The sequence below is a fragment of the Pelobates fuscus genome, chromosome 8 (genome assembly GCF_036172605.1).
Source record: "Pelobates fuscus isolate aPelFus1 chromosome 8, aPelFus1.pri, whole genome shotgun sequence".
Taxonomy (NCBI): Eukaryota; Metazoa; Chordata; class Amphibia; order Anura; family Pelobatidae; genus Pelobates; species Pelobates fuscus.
Window position 1 is genome coordinate 103,492,083 of NC_086324.1, and position 20,833 is coordinate 103,512,915.

Below are 20,833 nucleotides of genomic sequence, written 5' to 3' on the forward strand. Positions count from 1 at the left end.
ACCCCAGTTATACATGGAGGCCCACTGAGTGGCGATAAGTGTACTGTTGTACGATCCTGTCTCCCACAGACCAAAAGGGTGTGAACCAACATGTCGGACTTCCCTCAATATCCCCGACCGATTTTCAGGCGAGGATTAAGGCCGCCATGGCAGCTTCGGGGGAAGAAGTCCTCGCCAAAATGCTGGCTAACAACCCATCCGACAGGGCGGGTGCAATGACACCACCACCAATGGAAGCTAGAGATACTGACAACATTAGGTCGGACACCTTATCATCTAACCACCATTGGAAGGGCTCCAACGTGGCTTCTCCAAAGAGGAAAGGGAACACCCCATTTTAGCAGAGCTGTCTCTCTGAACGTCCTGTCCATTAATTATCTCAGGCTCCATCATCAGGGGACGAGAACTTAATCCCTCCCCCTTCTCTGGAGATCATGAAAGAATGGAGAGCAGAAGAGTCTCCATCTGAAGAGGTAAAGTGACAAGGCCCGCATAGCAAGAAAGGCTTTTCTTTGGCACACTGGACACTCTTGTTTTGACTCACGCACCATCCGACACCCAGGGTCATCCGAATTTTGCCCACTTCTGGCTCAGGAGGCCTATGGGAAAAGAAGTCCGAGACAAGCTCGGGTGGAATGCCCACACCCTCTATTACCGAACAAGATAGTCCTCACCATGGAGTTCAGTATCACTGTTGTGATATTTATGTCCCGATCAGGCCGGGGTCCATGTAAAGGTGTAGGAGAAGGACTCAAAACGAGTTAGGATTAAATACTGGACATGATCAGCCCTGGGAAAAAATTCTATACTTTGCGGACCTGACCCCCACCCAAGACTCACCTCTAGAAGCTCACGATGTGAGGGAATGGGTGCAAAGGGCAATATGTAGGTTGGGGAATGCAAGGCAGACAGGTGCACAGAACGGCGCAAAGCAGCCCGATTAAAGATGGATTTCAAACGATTGAAGTTAGGGCCGAAAGAGCGAGGACCTCAGGCGGATGGACTATTGTTTGGATAACCATTTATCTCAGCAACGGTTTGGTAGTAAGGAAGAAGACAGGAGACTATTGCCCAGTCATCAACCTACACCAACCCAATGGTTTTGGGGCGTACCGATACCTCAAGAAGGAAGGTATCCATCTCTTAGGGGATCTACTCCTCGAAAGGGGTTCGCAAGGTTGGATTTAAAGGGCACTTACCTACTGGTTCACATGGTGCCTCATTAAGTTTCTGAAGCCGGTCACGGTGCACTGAAGAGCATAGGGTATCCGCTGTCGCATACCTAGGCGACTTACTGACCTTTTGCAAATCCAATTCCTGACTACGTTTCCAGACGAGATTTAGGTTTACAGTTTCGGGAATTGTTGGGATTCATAGGAACAGAGAGGAGTCGGTTTGATCCCAGTTCTGAGTGATTCAGTTCCTCTACTTCGGAATGGATTCCACCTTAGGCGGATCACACCTTACCACATCATTGATTGCGACAATTCGTAAGGAAATTCGACGGGTACGGCGGAAAGGCACCATAACCCTTTGACTATTTCCCAGGACCGCTTCACTACCGGGCCAGACAGCGGCTGATAGCTCACTACCCGAGATCCGGACACACCTATGAAATTGGGATCAGAATAGCGAAGACTTCGATAGTACTCATTGCCGCAGTAAAGGAGTCAAGCATGGCACCCAGAATGGTTGTCCTTAATCGGGATCATCCTGCTCCTTCAGTTTTAACTTGCCTTCGGGCAGATCCAAAAGGAGATCATCCATTTATAATGCAGGAGCGTCTGGAGTTGGTGGATTGGTGTCTTTCAGGGGAGACTGGCACGGAAAGGGACTATCGCAACCAACTAAAGACCTATAATGGGACTCATGGACACCAGGTATTCCCCGAAATAACTTATCCGGATGGTACACCTGGAGTCGCTGGTGTATGGGAAGGGACTGCGATCCTTTTATTACCCCTATCTCCTCGATGCTGAATCTTTATCACATCTTTTTGCTATGGGCCAATCGGAACGATCAGACCGTTCCATTAAGGGGATACGTTCTGCGATTTCGACAACACATAGTACGATTCACAACACTCCGGTCGATCAGTAGCCTTTAATATGCCGCTTTCTGCAAGGTATCAAACTGTCCAGAACCATGCGTCAAAGTATCACTGTTGTGGGACTTTGATTTGGTTCTTTTGGAACTAGTCAGATAGTATCTTACCCTGTTCCCAGCGGTTTCCCAGTCTTTGTGCAGTTAAAGCGGTACTTCATTACATGGAGATCACGACAACACTTAGATTGTCACATTCAGGACATCTGCTGGTCTTATACCAACCATACAAGCCAGTTACCATGAACACTGTCTAGATGGGTTCATTGGTTGTTATTGCTTGCGGGGGTGGAGACGTGTTTTAGGTACTCATTCGGTACGAGGCGCAGCTGCTTTTCAGGCCTTCACTGGGGGCCTCTATATTTTACAGCGACAAATTGGACATGGATAGACTACTTCCGTATATTTATTTTAGTCAACCACACACGCATCCTTCTCGCTCATACCACAGCTTTAAAAATGCAAAATATGAAGCCTCCTGTCATGTGATAAAATTGTAGATTATGCTAACGTAGTGTACCTATAATCTTAATATTATTAATGACAGCTCTAAAACGCTCCTTGTCTTTCCTACTCCTAATACCTATCCTCTTTTGCTCTCACTTCAAGTTAGTGGTATCCACATAAGTCCATCCTTGCAAGCGCCCTGTCCTGGTGTCATTCTTGATTCTGGCCTCACATTTGAGCCTCACATCCAGAATGTTGCCAAATACTGTAGATTCCATCTTAAAAACATAGCCCGCATCCTCCCCTTTCTTACGCAAGATGCTACCAAGGAGCTTGTCCATGCTCTAGTAATTTCCTGCATGGATTATTGCAACCCTCTCCTAATTGGTCTTCCAAAGAACCGTATTGCCCCGCTACAGTCTTTAATGAATACTGCCGCCAGACTGATTTCCCTCTCTAATCGGTCCTCTCACACCTCACACCTCTGTCAGTCCTTACATTGGCTTCCTGTATCCTATAGGAGTCAATTCAAAGTACTAACCCATACATATAAAGCACTGAACAATTCTAGCCCCTCTTATATCTCTTCACAGATCCATAGGTATGCCCATTCTCGGTCTCTCTGCTCTGCCCATGACCTTTTCCAGTCCACTGCTCACACCCGTACGGCAAACTCATTCTTGCAGGACTTCTCGCGGGCTAGCCTGGAATAGCCTGCCTACCGCCAACAGACTCTCCCCTAGTCTTCAATCGTTTAAGAAGTGTCTTAAAACCCATCTCTTTAGAAAAGCTTATGGCCTCCCACAGTAACCTCAACCTCACATACCTGTCTCTTGCTCTCTCCTAAAAGGCATCACCTTACTCTCTCCTCCAGCTCTGCTTCACTCCCATCTCATTTGACTTCTATTTCCTGTCCTAATGTGTTTTATACCCCAGCTCCTATAGACTGTAAGCTCGTTTGAGCAGGGTCCTCTTAAACCTATCGTTCCTGTAAGTTTTCTTGTAATTGTCCTATTTATAGTTAAATCCCCCCTCTCATAATATTGTAAAGCGCTACGGAATCTGTTGGTGCTATATAAATGGCAATAATAATAATATAAATGGCAATAATGTAAGAGACAGACACTGAATGAGTGAGATTGACAGATGCTGGGGAGACTGTGAAATCACTAAGTGACAAGGAGGAAACAGGCCAATCCAGAGTGACCTAAACTAATGTTAACTTATGGTTTGCACCTTGAGTTTCCCTTTTTTAGATCATGTTCTAAATATGTGATGTGGTCTCCACACCTTCTCTGAGCACCTTTTCTGATATAGTGGGAGCACATGCTTTGCAAACGTGACTCATATGCATCAAGTGTGGCAGTACATTTCCTTTCCTCAGGTTCATGGATCTCCTACTGTACACTAGTCCTAACTTGTTAGCCATGAGCTCACCTTGTAGAGTTCGTTGTATCCCACCTTTTTACTTGTTTAGGATTTTATCATAAGTTGATAATGGAGACAAGCACATCCTTAACAGAAAGGAGAGAAAACAGATAGCTGCATACCAGGGGACAAGAAGAGAAGAGAGACTTGGGAGTAGAGAGTCTGACACAGGATAGAAAGGTTGCCAGGCCTGGATGGGTTTACAGACACAGCAGTAGAGATGCAGTGGAGACTACAAAAATATGGACATCGGACAAAAAAAGATTAATATTTCAAACATTTGCAGTTTATACTAAAATTGCACAACACAAATCTTGTGCTCCAACACAAGCACATTAAGAATCACCATTAAATTAACACTATAGTGTTAGAAATACAAACATGCATTCCTAACACTATAGTGCTGGAGTGGCTGTTAAGGTGTCTGGCCACCCTTCAGATAGTATTGAAAAGGTATCTTACTTACCTTTTCTCCATTACTGCACAGGCCACACCTACATGGATGCCATCATAAATCTTGTTTTAAGTCAATCCAGTGCTTTCTTTTAGGAAAGCATTGGAAGGCTATTGCGCATGCAAAGCAAAATGCTGCGCCAATCAGCATCTCCTCATAGAGATGAATTGAATCAATGCACCTCTATGGGGAGCATTCAGCATCTCCATGCAGAGTGTGGTGCGCAGATAGAAAGTGGCCATCTGGGTATCTGCCACTAGAGGTGTTACTAGACAGTAATGTAAACACTGTATTTTTCTATGAAAAGGAAGCATTTACAAAAAGCCTGCAGGGAGAGGAGATTAACACTATAGTGTCCCTTTACCAGGTATTTACAACTGTAGGAACATTGTATGATGCACTAATTTTTTGAGAGAAAATGTATTTTCATCTTGCTTGAGATACAAATATATTGACAGGGTTATTCACTAAACAGAGGACTGTCAGGAATTCAAAGTGCATTTCAAATTTGAAGAACAACTGGCATTTCAAAACAATATTTTAATGTAATAATCCTTTTGAAATTTTTTTTTTTATTAAATAGAAGTAAAAAAAAAAAAAAAGAGAGAGAAAAACCTCATATTCCTACCTTTAGTATATGACAGAATGCTACAGTCATATACATGCACCTTGGGTCAGACAGTGCTTAAAAACTGTCAGTCTCCATGATCTTCCTTGCTTCAGAAGCAAGGGAAGCAGCAAAGACTAAAGAGACTAACTGTTGGTTTTCATACACAGTTTGACCCAGGTTACATGTATGTGGCTAAAGTCAGGTTACTTTGGTCTTAAATTTGAGATTCAAATTGAATTCACTTTAAAACCCTGGCAATTTCCACTTTCGTGAATAACCCTGTAATCATACCAACACTAATTGTGTTCTTATTATCTGAGACCTACCATGTCTATTTAATTTGCACAAACAGAATAACAGACTGCATTACCAGCTGCATGAAGAGGAGTCCTTTCAGTGACTAAGTCTTTTACAAGAACGGAGGCCCCCTGGTTAATAAGAGATTCAACACATTCCGTATGACCTTTAAAAGCAGCAAGATCTAAAGGTGTTCGACCTTTCTCATCTCTTATGTCCACATCTGCAAATGACTGTAGAAGCAGTTCCAGGGCATGGTAATGTCCATTGTATGCCTAAATTAAAGTATAAAAATAAAACAATTAATCTTTTTGTTTCATTATTTTTGTGACAGGAGACATCAAATACACATCTTGTGAGAGATATTGCAGGATTACACAAAATGGATCCATCAAAATTATAATAAAACAGTTCAAATAATATTAAAAAAACAGAAAAAATAAATAGTACACAAAGGAATATAGCCACAGTGTAAAAGCATCTAATGGGGGAATGGGAGAAGGAGTGACTAACTGTGCAACTGACCAGACATGTCTGTGTGGAGCTCTTGCTTCACATACTAAAAAATAGCCCTTTTGCCTCAATATTAGTGATACTTTGCTGATCAGACAACACATTGAACCAAATACAGAGAGATGGTTGTGAAAACACAGAAAATGAATCCAGTTGGAGGGCTCCCACCTGCCTGATAACGATGGTTCTTAGCCAGGGCACAGCAGCAGGCTCAACCTAACATGGCGGCAAGGAGGCCGTGAGGCTCCAGTGAATTGGATTTTTCCCAAGATGAAGAGACACCTAATGCTCCCAAGCAGAGTGTACTGGAGGACAGACGCAGACACAGATGCTTCTCCCTCCACAAAAGGGATCATCAAAAAGCTCCTACTCGATCTATGTGAAGTCTAGAAAGCAAACCTGATTGGAGTGCAGACAAAGATAGGTGGTTTACACCGCCGCATTGAAGAAGTTGAATCTCGAGATAGGGAACAAGAGAGCCAGCTGACAGAAACACCTTTGCAAGTAGGGTTCATTGGGCATTGGAGGTGAGAGAAGAAGACGGACCTTTGCCAATAGGCCCCAAACGCCCCTGCGGATGCACCCAGGGATATTATTACTGTCACTCTGGACATTTCTGTCAAAACAGCTATTCTGGCCCGTTCCAGAAACATCCCAACATCACTGTAGAAAATTGTTCTATCCCAATCTTTGATGACCTACCTTTCCCTGTCATGGTTGAGAGATGCAGATTCATGCAATTCACCAAACTGTTAAGGGAACACAGCATCAGATATCGGTGGGAAGCATCGGGACCCCTAGTGGTGCCCCATGGAGACACTGAGCTGACCCTGTTGGCTGCAGAGGACCTGGTGGATCTCTTGCGTGCTCTACAGTTGCCTCCTATATCACACTTGGTGCCAGGGGTAGTTGTGGTTCCGGATAAAAACCATATGTATATGTTTATTTTTTGGCTCTTAATTGCCTTGTTTTTTTTATGCCATAGTACTCTGTAATGCGATTTATATTTTACTGTATCAACAAAAATGCAAAAATGTGTGGAAAATATGATGTTAAAAATCCTAACAGTAACACCACACTTAGACGGACGCTCAACATCAAGCTGACCTACCGCAAACTTCTACTTCCCACTAAACAAGGAACACAACACCACACCACACCCCCATTCTCCTACACCTGTAAATCCCCTCAAAACCCCCCTCAACACAAACTCTCTAACATAAGAAAAACCAGAGACACACACTACATGACAAAGGAAGGCGCGTAACCCTCCCCTTCCACCACCATAAATACTCCCTACTCATCCGCACCATAGACCTCAGGGCAATGAGGGTACTATCGCAGACACAATGTCTCTTACTATACCCAACGAATCTCTTGGTACCCGAGCTTCCATGCACCCAAGAATGTCACACCTTGAAACTCTCACCACCAATATCTATGTGAACCATTGCATATTTAAGGGACACAAATGTTTATCCTGTCAGGATATTTATATCGGCAGACATTTTGTGCTATGATAGAAATTAAAAGTGTATATTGCCTGAGTCACTTTGAACAGAGCAGACTCCATTTTGGATTTCAAGCTAACAAAGAGACACATAATTGCCTTTCTGTAACTAAACACTAGCCTGAAATAAGGAATGCTTTGTATAAACAAACCAAATGAGTCTAACAGAGAAGGGAGATGGAATACTCTTCTTAATGTTAGCTTCACACAAGAAAGCCAGACACCAGTGACCACATAAGACTTAGTAATTCATTTTACTTTCTAAATTGTATAAGGTCTCATTGTAAAGTAAAAGTTGAAATTAAGTTTAAACTGTCAGTTTTAGAAATTACAGCAGGAATTGGAGACACACTGTCTGGAAAAAGCCCAAATAAACTCTTTGAACTGACAAGTAAACTTAAATTATAATAGCCATATAGATAAAACAAATTACGTCAAAATTGTCGTCAGGAAAAGTTAACTGTTTCCTGGATAGGAAAGTTTAGTTAGGCGATACTACCCTCTATGGACCAAATACCTAAATTGCTATATGCAGGGTGACCCCACCTTCAATTTTCTATTGGCTTATCCAGTAATGACGAACAGAAAGTCTGGCCCTTTAAAAATCAGGATCACAGGCTAAGAGGGGGGTAAACAAAGGAGTAAGCAAAAGGAAGGAGAAAGACAAGAAGTAAGAAGCAAGTGACGGAGAGCGAGAAAGAGACCCATGACAAACATTCCTTGACACTTAACTACCTACTCATCTGATGAGAACATCTCTTTAACTGGTAAATATGCTGGTTTCATTTAATTAATATAAATTAATAAAAAAAATGTCTAATAGCATGATATATGACTGGATAAATCACAGTCAGATTTCGATATTTAGAAATCTTAACTAAAAAAAATATATAGTTATAAACATTCCATTCTGCAGGTGGAATTAAGAGTAATTATATATTACTTTGCTGCAGAAGGATTTAGATAGACTGGAGGACTGGTCACTCAAATGGCAGATGAAATTTAATGTTGAAAAATGCAAAGTTATGCACTTCGGCGTAAAGAATACACAAGCAACGTATACCCTTAATGGAAGCGAATTAGGGATAACAACACACGAAAAGGACTTGGGAATTGTTATAGACAACAAACTATGCAACAATGTTCAATGTCAATCAGCAGTGGCCAAGGCCAGTAAGGTATTGTCATGCATGAAAAAGGGCATTCATTCTCGGGACGAGAATATCATTTTGCCTCTCTATAAATCACTGGTAAGACCACATATTGAATATGCTGTGCAATTTTGGGCACCTGTTCTAAAGAAGGATATCATGGCACTAGAAAAAGTGCAGAGGCGGGCTACAAAATTAATAAAAGGAATGGAACATATCAGCTATGAAGAAAGGTTAACAAATTTAAACCTATTTAGTTTAGAAAAACGTCGCCTGAGAGGGGATATGATAACATTATACAAATATATTCGGGGCCAATACAAACCATTGTGTGGAAATCTATTCACAAACCGGACTTTACATAGGACACGAGGCCATGCGTTTAGACTGGAAGAAAGAAGATTTCGTCTAAGGCAAAGGAAAGGGTTTTTTACTGTAAGAACAATCAGGATGTGGAATTCTCTGCCTGAAGAAGTGGTTTTATCAGAGTCCATACAGATGTTCAAACAGCTACTAGATGCATACTTGCAAAGACAGAATATTCAAGGATATAATCTTTCAATGTAGGGTAATAACTGCTTGATTCAAGGATAAATCTGACTGCCATTCTGGGGTCAAGAAGGAATTTTTTGTCCTAGCTTGTTGCAAAATTGTGCTTCAAACTGGGTTTTTTTTTTATTTATTTTTTTTCTTTTGGATCAACAGCAAAAAACAGGTGTGAGGAAGGCTGAACTTGATGGACGCAAGTCTCTTTTCAGCTATCTAACTATGTAACTATGTAGTGTGATTTTATCACATATTAGCATATCGTGGTATTTATCCAGGTGTATTGATTTGCTCTAAAATAAGATAAGATATCTTTTTAGGCAAGTTAAAATTCAGCTTATAGAATTTGGTAGATTTCTCTTATTGGATGGTTCCAGGAAATGACTAATGAGCTGGTTTAAATGTTATGTTATTTAAAATTACATGAGAATAGATCTTATATGTCCAGAAAGATCTAACCAGCATTGAGAGGGTTACTCAGTTATTTAGTTAACTGCTAGCAAATGTTTTATGGCCTTTCGCAGCTGCGCTGTGTGAAAGGAGACTTTCTTTCTCTGTGAAGCCCCTCATAAATCTTGTCTTGACAATTGACTGTGTTAACCATTGGAATGTGTATTGCCATTGTATTGCATATTCATGTTATACTAAATATTCATTGATTATTATCACGCATGTTACATATTATTTTTATTTAATTTGTCACAATAAATTGTATCTATTTTTATAACAATTTGTGATTTTATTTGTATGGAATACATTTCACTTACATGATAACGATCTTTGGGATCTAGAGAATTGAAATAGTGGGCAATTCTCAACGGTTTACTATTATCATCCCATAAATATCCCCACAATCCTAAAGTCCAATGAGACTGTACTCTTTTTGAAATTTAACCATCCCCCTCTCTTTATTCTGTAACCCAAGTTCGCACTTAAACATGCTTGAAAAAGAACTATAAAAAATGTATATAAACTAAATCCTAACAGTAATATTCCACATAAAAAATAAAGATTAACAACAACAAAAAACATCTAATTGATATACTTTGTTCATATTGAAAATGACCTGTTGAAAGACCAATATCAAGAGATAAATAGCTAGAACTGGTGGTATTGAATATACACATGTTCTCAGGAAGAGAAGAAAAATCCTTCTGTTACGACACTCACCGCCTGGAGAGTGAAGCCGCCGTTTAGTCGATAATCCCCTTTCTCCAGAAATGCAATTCCAGTATAACCGATCATAAAACTCCCGAACGGAGCATACGAATGCGGTAACTCCCGATCAGCAATCCATCCGAAATCCTTCCACAGCTAGAAATAAACGAAAGCGCTGTCCCAATAGTCAATCCCTCCACAAACGAGACAAAGCTCCGTTTTGAAGGTCAAGCAGAATGTGTTTAATGGGGGCTACCTGCCCAGTATTTATGCAGGTCTCCACCAGGTAGACACTCCCCTAGGGGACCTGGTGGAAGACTGAAAAATATATTAAACAGTAGCCAATCGCAGTGGCTATAACACAAGCCCTTCCCATTTTACCCATAATACATCTCTTCCTATCCTGGAGATAATTAGGGAGAAACCTAATTAACTCCGAGGATAGGAACCATCGCCATTTTAAACTCAAACACAAAAAATGCAATAAAATACATAAAATCAGAAGTACCGAATATATAGTGTTCGTGCCACGTATCCCCAGATAGCCTGGATCTGAGGGCATATTCCTACCGAATAGCGCTCAGGTCCGATGTACACAGTCCAATCGTCATGGAGTCAAAGTCTCTCATAAGTCGTTCGGTATACGAATGACTCCATGGGACGGCTATCTGGGTAAGTTCATACGGATGAAAGAAACTCCTGAACGGAACAGTGCTCGTATGCCTCCAAGGGAATAGAAGGGGAGACGGCCGTCTCCAGCGGTGTTCGGTAGATAAAGAGTCCGATTTTAGATCCATGGGTTTTGCACCGAACACCGCTGATTCGCCTCGTGTCCAAAATGGCCGCCGCCTCGTGTTCGGCATACGAACGACGACCACCCATACGAAATGGAATGGAGAGGTGTTTGCGGTTAACCACAACGTTCTAATTTGTGGTCAAGGTGTTAATGAGCCGCACACTCCTCTCCTGGGTGGCCGATGTTCGGTAGTTCCAATCGGTACTTTAGAAAACGTACGAACAACAGCGTACGGACAGGAAATCCACGAATCCAATGAAAACAGACGAACCAGCAATACAGGTCTATGCAGCAGGGTTCGTCACACGGCTCCCCCCTTGTGGAACACTCCGGCAGACCCGGCTTGGCCCTTTAGCGGGTCAACTTGGGGATGACCGGACTAGGAAGTAGCAAGGACGTCGGTTTGCCGTGATAACCCATCTGCATTCCCATTCTGCTTACCGGGTCGGTAGCTGATGGTGAAGTTATATGGTTGTAACGCTAAACTCCACCGCAGCAGTCTACCATTGTCTCCTGAGACCCGGTTAAGCCAAACAAGGGGATTGTGGTCCGTGATAAGTGAAAATTCCTGTCCATACAAATAGGGACTCAATTTTTTCAATGCCCAGACCAGGGCCAAACATTCTTTCTCCACTGCCGTATAACTCACTTCCCGGGGTAACAGCTTTCGACTGAGATATGCGACAGGGTGTTCTCCTCCATCCTCCCCGACCTGGCTTAGCACAGCCCCCAGTCCATACATGCCTGTATGAACGAGAAAACGTTTGTTAGGAAGTGGGGCAGCCAGGACAGGGGCATTCACGAGAGCCTGCTTAAGTGCTTGAAACGCAGCTTCACAAGCTGGAGACCACAGGACCTGCTTAGGGAGGTTCTTCTTAGTCAGGTCTGTCAGGGGTTTAGCTATAGAGCTGTAGTCGGGGACAAAGCGTCTGTAATACCCTGCTGTCCCTAGGAAGGCCAATACCTGGGTCTTAGTGATAGGTGTGGGCCAGTTCGCTACTGCCTCTATCTTGGCCGGCTCTGGTCTCTGGCTCCCACACCCCACCCTGTGACCCAAGTATTGTACCTCAGCCATGCCTAGATGACACTTTTCTGGCTTCAACGTCAGGCCAGCGGCCCGAATTTTATCCAGTACTACCCCTACGTGCACCAGGTGTTCCTCCCAGGACTCACTGTAGATCGCAATATCATCCAGGTATGCACAAGCAAATTCCTGGAAGCCATCAAGGAGCCTGTCCACCATCCGTTGGAAGGTAGCTGGGGCATTCTTCATCCCAAATGGCATAACCTTAAATTGGTATAAGCCAAAGGGGGTGACGAAGGCCGACTTGGGGATAGCGTCCTTGGCCAGGGGAATCTGCCAGTAGCCCTTACACAGGTCTATGGTGGTCAGATAGCGTCCCCTGGCAATGCGGTCTAATAATTCGTCTACCCGTGGCATCGGGTAGGCGTCAGTGGTGGTCCGCTCGTTGAGCCTCCTGTAGTCCACACAGAACCGGGTGGTCCCATCTTTCTTAGGCACCAGGACTACAGGGGAGGCCCAAGGGCTATCGGAGTGCTCGATGACCCCAAGCTGGGTCATCTCCTCTATCTCCTTCCGCATTCCTTCTCGGACTGCTTCAGGGATACGGTAAGGGGGCTGTCTTAAGGGGTTCTGTCCAGGGGTCTCTACCTTATGTACAGCTAGGGTAGTGTAGCCGGGTTCTTGGGAGAACGTCGCCTGCTTCTCCCACAGAAGCTGTTTCGCCTGTTCCTTCTCTGCGGGGCTTAACCTGTCCCCTAGCTGTACGAGATCAGTCAGATCCGTCTGGGCACCTCTTGCTAATAGGTCGGGTAAGGGTAAGCTTTCAGTATCGTCTGCAGCGGGGGCACATACTGCAGCTACATCCTCAGGTCGTTCCTGATACTCCTTTAGCATGTTCACATGAAAGGATCGCTGGATCCTGTCATCTGAACAGCTGGCTATAAGGTAAGTAGTATCACACACCTGAGCTAATACTTTATACGGGCCCTGCCAAGATGCTTGCATCTTGTTCGCCTTCACAGGTTTGAGCACTAGTACCTTCTGCCCAACCTGGAATACTCGCTGTCGGGCACCCCGATCGTACCATTCCTTCTGTCTCCCCTGGGCCACCTGGAGGTTCTCTCTTACCATCAGAGACAGTTTCTCCATGCGGTCCCGAAGTTCCAGAACATATGGCACTATGGGGGTCCCTTCCTGCTCTGTCTCCCCCTCCCAGTGGCCTCTAATGAGATCTAGAGGTCCGCGGACCCTTCTCCCATAAAGCAGCTCAAAGGGGGAGAACCCAGTAGATTCCTGGGGCACCTCTCTGTAGGCAAACAACAGATGAGGCAGGAATCGCTCCCAGTCCCGGCAAGTGTCAGAAAAGGTCCTCAGCATCTGTTTGAGGGTGCCATTAAATCGCTCGCAGAGACCGTTAGTCTGTGGATGGTATGGGGAACTAAGTATCGGTTTAATGCTGCATACCCTCCACAGCTGCTGGGTGAGCACAGCGGTAAATTGGGTTCCCTGGTCAGAGAGAATCTCTTGAGGGAACCCGACCCTGGTAAAAATCCTAACCAGGGCATCAGCAACTGTCTCTGCCTCTATATTAGACAGCGCTACTGCCTCTGGATAGCGAGTGGCATAGTCCACCACGGTGAGAATGTATTTCTTACCCGATGGACTAGCCCTGGCCAGTGGACCCACAATATCAACGGCTATGCGGGCAAAGGGCTCCCCAATAATAGGCATCGACATAAGCCTACCTTTTGGGTGGTCCCCCCGCTTCCCTACCCGTTGACAAGTGTCACACGTGCTACAATATATCCGCACAGCCTGGTTAATTCCTGGCCAAAAAAAATTCTGCATAATCCTATGGCCTGTGCGGCGGGACCCTAGATGTCCGGCTAGCGGGACATCATGCCCTATCCGCAGAATCTCCCGCCGGTATTTCGCGGGCACTACCAGCTGTCGATTCGGCGGAGGGGCAACACTTTTCTGGGACGGCTTAGGGATCCGATATAACCTGTCCCCCACCCACTCATACCGCTCCCCCTCTGCTCCTTCTTCTCCAGTGTCTGCTCTGCCCCTATACCTCTGGAGAGATGGGTCTGTCTGGGTTTCCCTCCCGAACTCCTCTGGGGAATCCCAACTAGCTAACGTCTGCCCTGGGGTGTCAGTCGGGGAATCGGTTCTTACCTGGGTCTCAGCAGCAGGTGGGCCGGTTCCAGCAGCACGGGTCTGAGCACGGGTAGTCACTGGATTGGCTTCGCCAGGTCCCATAGTAGCATAGGCAGAAATCAGAGGGGCCAAATCATTTCCCAGCAAAACATCGGCAGGCAAGTCCTTCATAACCCCCACATTCACATGTCCAGCTCCCACTCCCCAGTCCAAATGAACCCGGGCAACAGGCAGGCGGAACACGGCGCCTCCTGCCACCCTTACTGCCACAGTATTCCCGGTGTGTTGGTGTTCCGAAACCAGGTTCTTTTGGAGCAAGGTCATAGTAGCTCCGGTGTCTCTTAGACCAGTGACCTCTTTCCCATTCAACTTAACGGTATGCCTGTGGTGTTGGCGGTTGTCCTGCTGAGCTGCTTGGACTGGGTCTGCTTCGTGAAGGAAACCCCAAAACTCCTCCTGCTCAAGGCAGTGAGCAGACGGCTGAGGTGGCTGCTGGGCTCCGCCGGCTGGGTTTCTCCAGGACGGTGCTTGGTTGGCATGGTTTAAAGGGCATTCTGGTCTTTTATGTCCCATCTGCTTGCATCCATAGCACTGGACCTGGTTCGAGTAACCCCGTTTGTTGAATCGGGCTGACTGCCCATGGTTGGTTGCTGGTGGCATAGCGGGGGTACGTTGTGCAGGGGGGTGATATAGGTTGGTGGTTGGAGGTGCTGCCGGTTTGTATTCCACTCGGGCAGGGACCTTGGCTGCTGTCTGATCGAGCTTACGGGCATCAGTGTATTCGTCAGCCAGACGAGCAGCTTCATGGAAGGTAGCGGGTTTACGGTCCCTGACCCACTCTCGAACCCCTGCAGGTAACTTGTCAAAGCAGTGTTCTAGCAGGAACACTTGCAGCACCTCTTCCCCAGTTACCGCTCGACACCCTGTCATCCAGTGGGCTGCCGTGCGGTGTACCCGGCATGCCCATTCCACATAGGAATCACCAGCCTGTTTATTATTGTCTCGGAATCGCCTCCGGTACGCCTCAGGGGTAACAGCGTACCGGGTCAAAAGGGCATCTTTTACTGCCCGGTAGCTAGTGAGTTCCTCCTCTGGGATGGCCCGAAAAGCTTCACTGGCCCGGCCGGATAATTTCCCAGAGAGGATAGGAACCCATTCTTCTGCGGGCACCTGGTGTAAAGCACACTGTCGTTCAAAGTCCGCCAGGAACCCGTCTATCTCTCCTTCAGTCTCAATAAAATTTTTAAAAGCAGCAAATGGTACCTTTTTCTTCCCATTGTTATTATGGGGTACCTCTGCTGCTGCAGCTCCGCTTCTCTGGAGCGCCTGTTGTGCTGCCACTGCGGCTTGTACTTGCACCACAATATCCGCTGCAGGGTTGGGGCCAAAGTGTGCCAGCCTTATCTGAACTGCCCGGTTAAACGCTATCTCCTCGGGTGTTAAATCCAGCAGGCCAGGCACATTAGCTATCTCCATTCCCTGTGCCGTATCCATCTCTACCAATATAGCAATAATCTCTCTTTTCTTGAGATTGCTCGCTGATCGTCCTCTGCGCTCCAAAATGTCTTTAAGGGTAGCACGCCTTAATTCCTCATATTGCATTTCCAATCCGGGGTGTGTAGCTGGCCTTCAGGGCGGTGGGATTCATCCCGTCGCTTGCCACCAATTGTTACGACACTCACCGCCTGGAGAGTGAAGCCGCCGTTTAGTCGATAATCCCCTTTCTCCAGAAATGCAATTCCAGTATAACCGATCATAAAACTCCCGAACGGAGCATACGAATGCGGTAACTCCCGATCAGCAATCCATCCGAAATCCTTCCACAGCTAGAAATAAACGAAAGCGCTGTCCCAATAGTCAATCCCTCCACAAACGAGACAAAGCTCCGTTTTGAAGGTCAAGCAGAATGTGTTTAATGGGGGCTACCTGCCCAGTATTTATGCAGGTCTCCACCAGGTAGACACTCCCCTAGGGGACCTGGTGGAAGACTGAAAAATATATTAAACAGTAGCCAATCGCAGTGACTATAACACAAGCCCTTCCCATTTTACCCATAATACATCTCTTCCTATCCTGGAGATAATTAGGGAGAAACCTAATTAACTCCGAGGATAGGAACCATCGCCATTTTAAACTCAAACACAAAAAATGCAATAAAATACATAAAATCAGAAGTACCGAATATATAGTGTTCGTGCCACGTATCCCCAGATAGCCTGGATCTGAGGGCATATTCCTACCGAATAGCGCTCAGGTCCGATGTACACAGTCCAATCGTCATGGAGTCAAAGTCTCTCATAAGTCCTTCGGTATACGAATGACTCCATGGGACGGCTATCTGGGTAAGTTCATACGGATGAAAGAAACTCCCGAACGGAACAGTGTTCGTATGCCTCCAAGGGAATAGAAGGGGAGACGGCCGTCTCCAGCGGTGTTCGGTAGATAAAGAGTCCGATTTTAGATCCATGGGTTTTGCACCGAACACCGCTGATTCGCCTCGTGTCCAAAATGGCCGCCGCCTCGTGTTCGGCATACGAACGACGACCACCCGTACGAAATGGAATGGAGAGGTGTTTGCGGTTAACCACAACGTTCTAATTTGTGGTCAAGGTGTTAATGAGCCGCACACTCCTCTCCTGGGTGGCCGATGTTCGGTAGTTCCAATCGGTACTTTAGAAAACGTACGGACAGGAAATCCACGAATCCAATGAAAACAGACGAACCAGCAATACAGGTCTATGCAGCAGGGTTCGTCACACCTTCTTAAAAACTATTTCTGAAAACCAATAAACTCGGAAAACCATTTACAATGTTATACTGCATGTATCTGAAACTTTTTAAAGAAAATATTTTTTGCAACCACGTAAAAATGTCAAACTTATTAAGTTGTATAGTGTTACTGCAGTTTAGTAATAAGTCAGAATTCTTTCCTCATAGTATTCTGCTTACTTTTGCTCCCTGTTATGACCTGGCTGATGTATATTTTCTATTATTCATTTGTCTGCAACTGCATTAATTCTGGCCTAGTTACCATTTACTTTTTTTTATTCCCTTTTTGCAGGCTATAATTTGCTGTATGAGGGTATGCTCCGCTACCTAGTTAATAATTACCTATCACCCTTCTACGCAGGGTGCAGGAAGAGAGTGCTAAAGCTGAGCCCCCTCTGGTTATTCTCAGAGTCCTGCGATCTGCACATTCATTTGTTTCCTGATCCATAACCCAATATGCATTGAGTGGAGACAGATATGTAGTTTTATCACTATATTTATTGTGGCAAGTGTTTATGACTGTATACATAGACTATGTTTTGCTGTTTGACACTGGTCTTTGCTGTGTGTCCTGTAGTGCAGGTCCCTTTCATGTAAAAGGTAGTTACTCCCAAGTACAATCTCAGTAAATGATTACCCTTCAATCAAAGCACAGAATAAAAGGAAATTAAAGCCCAATCCTTATTGTTATACTTTAGATCCTTGGGTGTTCATCTTTTTTTGCTGATACCCACCGGCAATGCATTGGGTGTCGGTGAGAGAGATTCTAGCCTCTCTCAATGGGGAGAAGGAATCTTGCAGGTATCGTATACTTTTTATTAATTTGCGTGAAGGGTCAACGCCACAGACAGCAACACATTTTTTGCTATTTGACAATGTTGTGCAGTACCTTTGATATAATGGTAATACAGACCTACTTGTTTTGTCCCAGCATAGCGCTATTGGAGAAAAGAGATCACATGACGTCATGCACGAGCAAAGAACACAGATCTTGGGCATGAATTTTCTTCTGACTAGCAGGGTTATTACCAAAGAGAGAATTCAAAGTTAATTTCAGATTTAGGATCAAAATAAGCATACTGTAAAAATTCCCTAGGCAAGCGATAAAGAGATTTTAGTTTGGCTACTCTGGCCTTAAATTTGAGATTTACCTTGAATTCTCACTTTAATAAAGAAGCCTGTATAACTCAGTGAGTAAGCCAGTTGTTGGGTATATTCAACACAACACTTTACCACTAGGTATCACTATTTAAGTAATATTCAGCTTTCTGGAACTAGGGATTGCATTCAATGATAAAGTTGCACTACTGTGTAACACCACTTCTTAGGACATTGCTTTTGAAGAGGAGGAGGGGTAATTTAGATGTGGCTTGACATGTTTGGTTGCTTTTACAATCTCCCATCACACATGTAACTAAAATATCTGCTTTTTTAATATCAAAAACACCACTTTGAGGTGTTAATCCACTGAATGCTATGTTAATCTGTGTGTTTCCTATCTCTGACTATTCAGCCTACAAATTGCTGCTAATTAGTTAATTTTCTCAAATTACAGAGGGCATGGTCAGGCATCACTGGGATTCTGTTTAAAGGGGAACTATCACTGCTCTGGAAATTACCTAATTGACAAAAAAATTGTGTTAATTTTTTTCATGTAATGTTCTGCTTTCTTTTAAATGTATACAAAGATTTACAAATTGACATCACAAACCAGTTCAGTCCTGGCACAGCCAGAACACTTTCTATGTTCTTACCTGGCCACTGATTATTTTAACTTCCATGAAAATGATATATTTCAAACAAGTTGTGGGGAGGTGGCTGACAGATACAAAGGTTTTGGGCGCAACCAAAATGTTTTGCATGCACATCCATACAGGCGTCATTTTCCATAATTCCCTGAGAGCATATACACAGTAGTGGGTAATGAACAGTGAATCATGGGACATTTGTAGTTTGCACACAATGGTGGTACGGCATTGCATTAAATGCAAATCCACATTCTAAAAAAGTAACAATACACAGGCTATTTATTGAAATGTTAAGTGTCAGGATTTAAAAGTATCTTTTATTTATCCCTTACTATATTACTATTGTGATATTCCTGTTAGTTTTTGTTTTTGTTTTTTTTAACGGTAGTTCAGGAAGAAACAGCAACATTTGTTACTAGTTTAGCAGTATACAAACAAGTTGCTGCCTCACACAGAGAAGCAAAATAAAAAAAGGATATGAGAGAGAGGGGGACATGACTTGTAAATGGCATATGTGCATTCGATCTTTGAAAATGTAATCCAAGTTTTATTTTTAAAAATGAAAAGCACAACTTGAAACCAATAGACATGTGCAATTTTGGGCAATTTGGACATTCGGGTACTTCCGAATGTCCGAATAGATCAATTGCCGAATTGCCGAAGTCCCGAAATTACCGAATTTCTGAAGTGCCGAAGTACAGTATTACCTAAGTACTAATATACTTACCCAGTGGAAGAATTAAGAATGTTACACTGTATACAATTTTAAATAAAAAGTATACAAACATAGCCAGGATTCAGCTGTAAGCATTTGCAACACTTACAACAATCAAGTAACACTCATTCATATAAAATGTAAGTTACTTGGCCAGTCAATGTAATGACAGGAATGAATAAGTAGATAACTCCCTAATTCCCACGGTATTAGTGAGCTATCTACTAAAAGGCTGAAAGACTTAAATTGGTATTTTAGCCAAATGTACTAATACTAAGTAAAGATTACTTAGTATTAGTAAATTATGCCCCTACTCGCTATACCGCAAGTAGGGGCATGTCTAGTAAACATAGGCTGCTCACTGTAAAAAAACAAACAAACAAAAAAAAAACGGAACTATTGCCTGCCCTCCGGCCCCCACCCCTGAACGGCGGGTGGGGGCCCTAAAGTAAAATAAGGGGGGGGGAACATATTGTCCTCCCCCCGGCCCCCACCCCTGAGCAGTGGGTGGGGGCTCTAAATTAGAATAAGGGGAGGGGGGACCTATTGTCCTCCCCCCCGGCCCCCACCACTGAGCGGCGGGTGGGGACCCTAAAGTGAAATAATGGGGGGGGACCTAATGTCCTCCCCCCTGAGCAGCGGGTGGGGGCCCTAAAGTAGAATAAGGGGGGGGACCTAATGTCCTCACCCCTGGCCCCCACCCCTGAACGGTAGGTGGGAGCCCTAAATTAGAATAAGGGGGACACCTAATGTCCTCCCCTCTGGTACCCACCCCTGAGCGGTGGGTGGGTGCCCTAAATACTAATAAGGGGGGGGACATAATGTCCTCCCCCCCTGGCCTCCACCCCAGAATGGTGGGTGAGGGTCCCTAAATTAGAATAAGGGGGGGGGAACGTAGTGTCCTCCTCCCTGGCCCCCAACCCTAAGCGGTGGGTGGGGGCCCTAAATACTAATAAGGGGGTTGACCTAATGTCCTCCCCCCTGGCCCCCACCCCTGAGCGGTGGATGGGGCGCCTAAATACCAATAAGGGGTCTTCCTCCCTGGCCCCCACCCCTGAGTGGCGTGTGGGGGCCCTAAATAAAAATCCCCCCAGGTGACTAGGGGTCCCCAAACCCCTAGTCACCCCCTCCCAAAAAAACCTAACCCCTACCTACCCCCCTCACCCTAAAAATAATGAGGGAGGGCACCAAAGTACCTGTACAAGAGAAAAAAAAAAACAAGAAAAAAACTTACCATTTGATGTTTTCTTTCTTCTAAAATCTTCTTTTTTCAGCCCCCAAAAAAGGCCAAATAAAAAATCCATAATAACCGATGCACTTACAAAAAAATAAAAACGAGCGCAAAAAAAAATAAAAATAAAATCTTTCTTCACTCATGGAGTGCTCTGCGCAGACTGAGCTCTG

The 20,833-nt window shown here is 44.5% G+C and overlaps 1 protein-coding gene across 2 annotated transcripts in view; it reads right to left on the reverse strand.

Annotated features, from left to right (window-relative positions):
• The window catches only part of ANKRD44 (ankyrin repeat domain 44), a 724,718-nt gene that overhangs the window by 223,510 nt on the left and 480,375 nt on the right, over window positions 1-20,833 (reverse strand). For both annotated transcript variants that reach the window (XM_063430205.1, XM_063430204.1), the window contains exon 18: window positions 5,413-5,614. In XM_063430205.1, coding sequence (XP_063286275.1) covers window positions 5,413-5,614 — 202 coding nt within the window. The remainder of the gene's footprint in view (window positions 1-5,412; window positions 5,615-20,833) is intronic.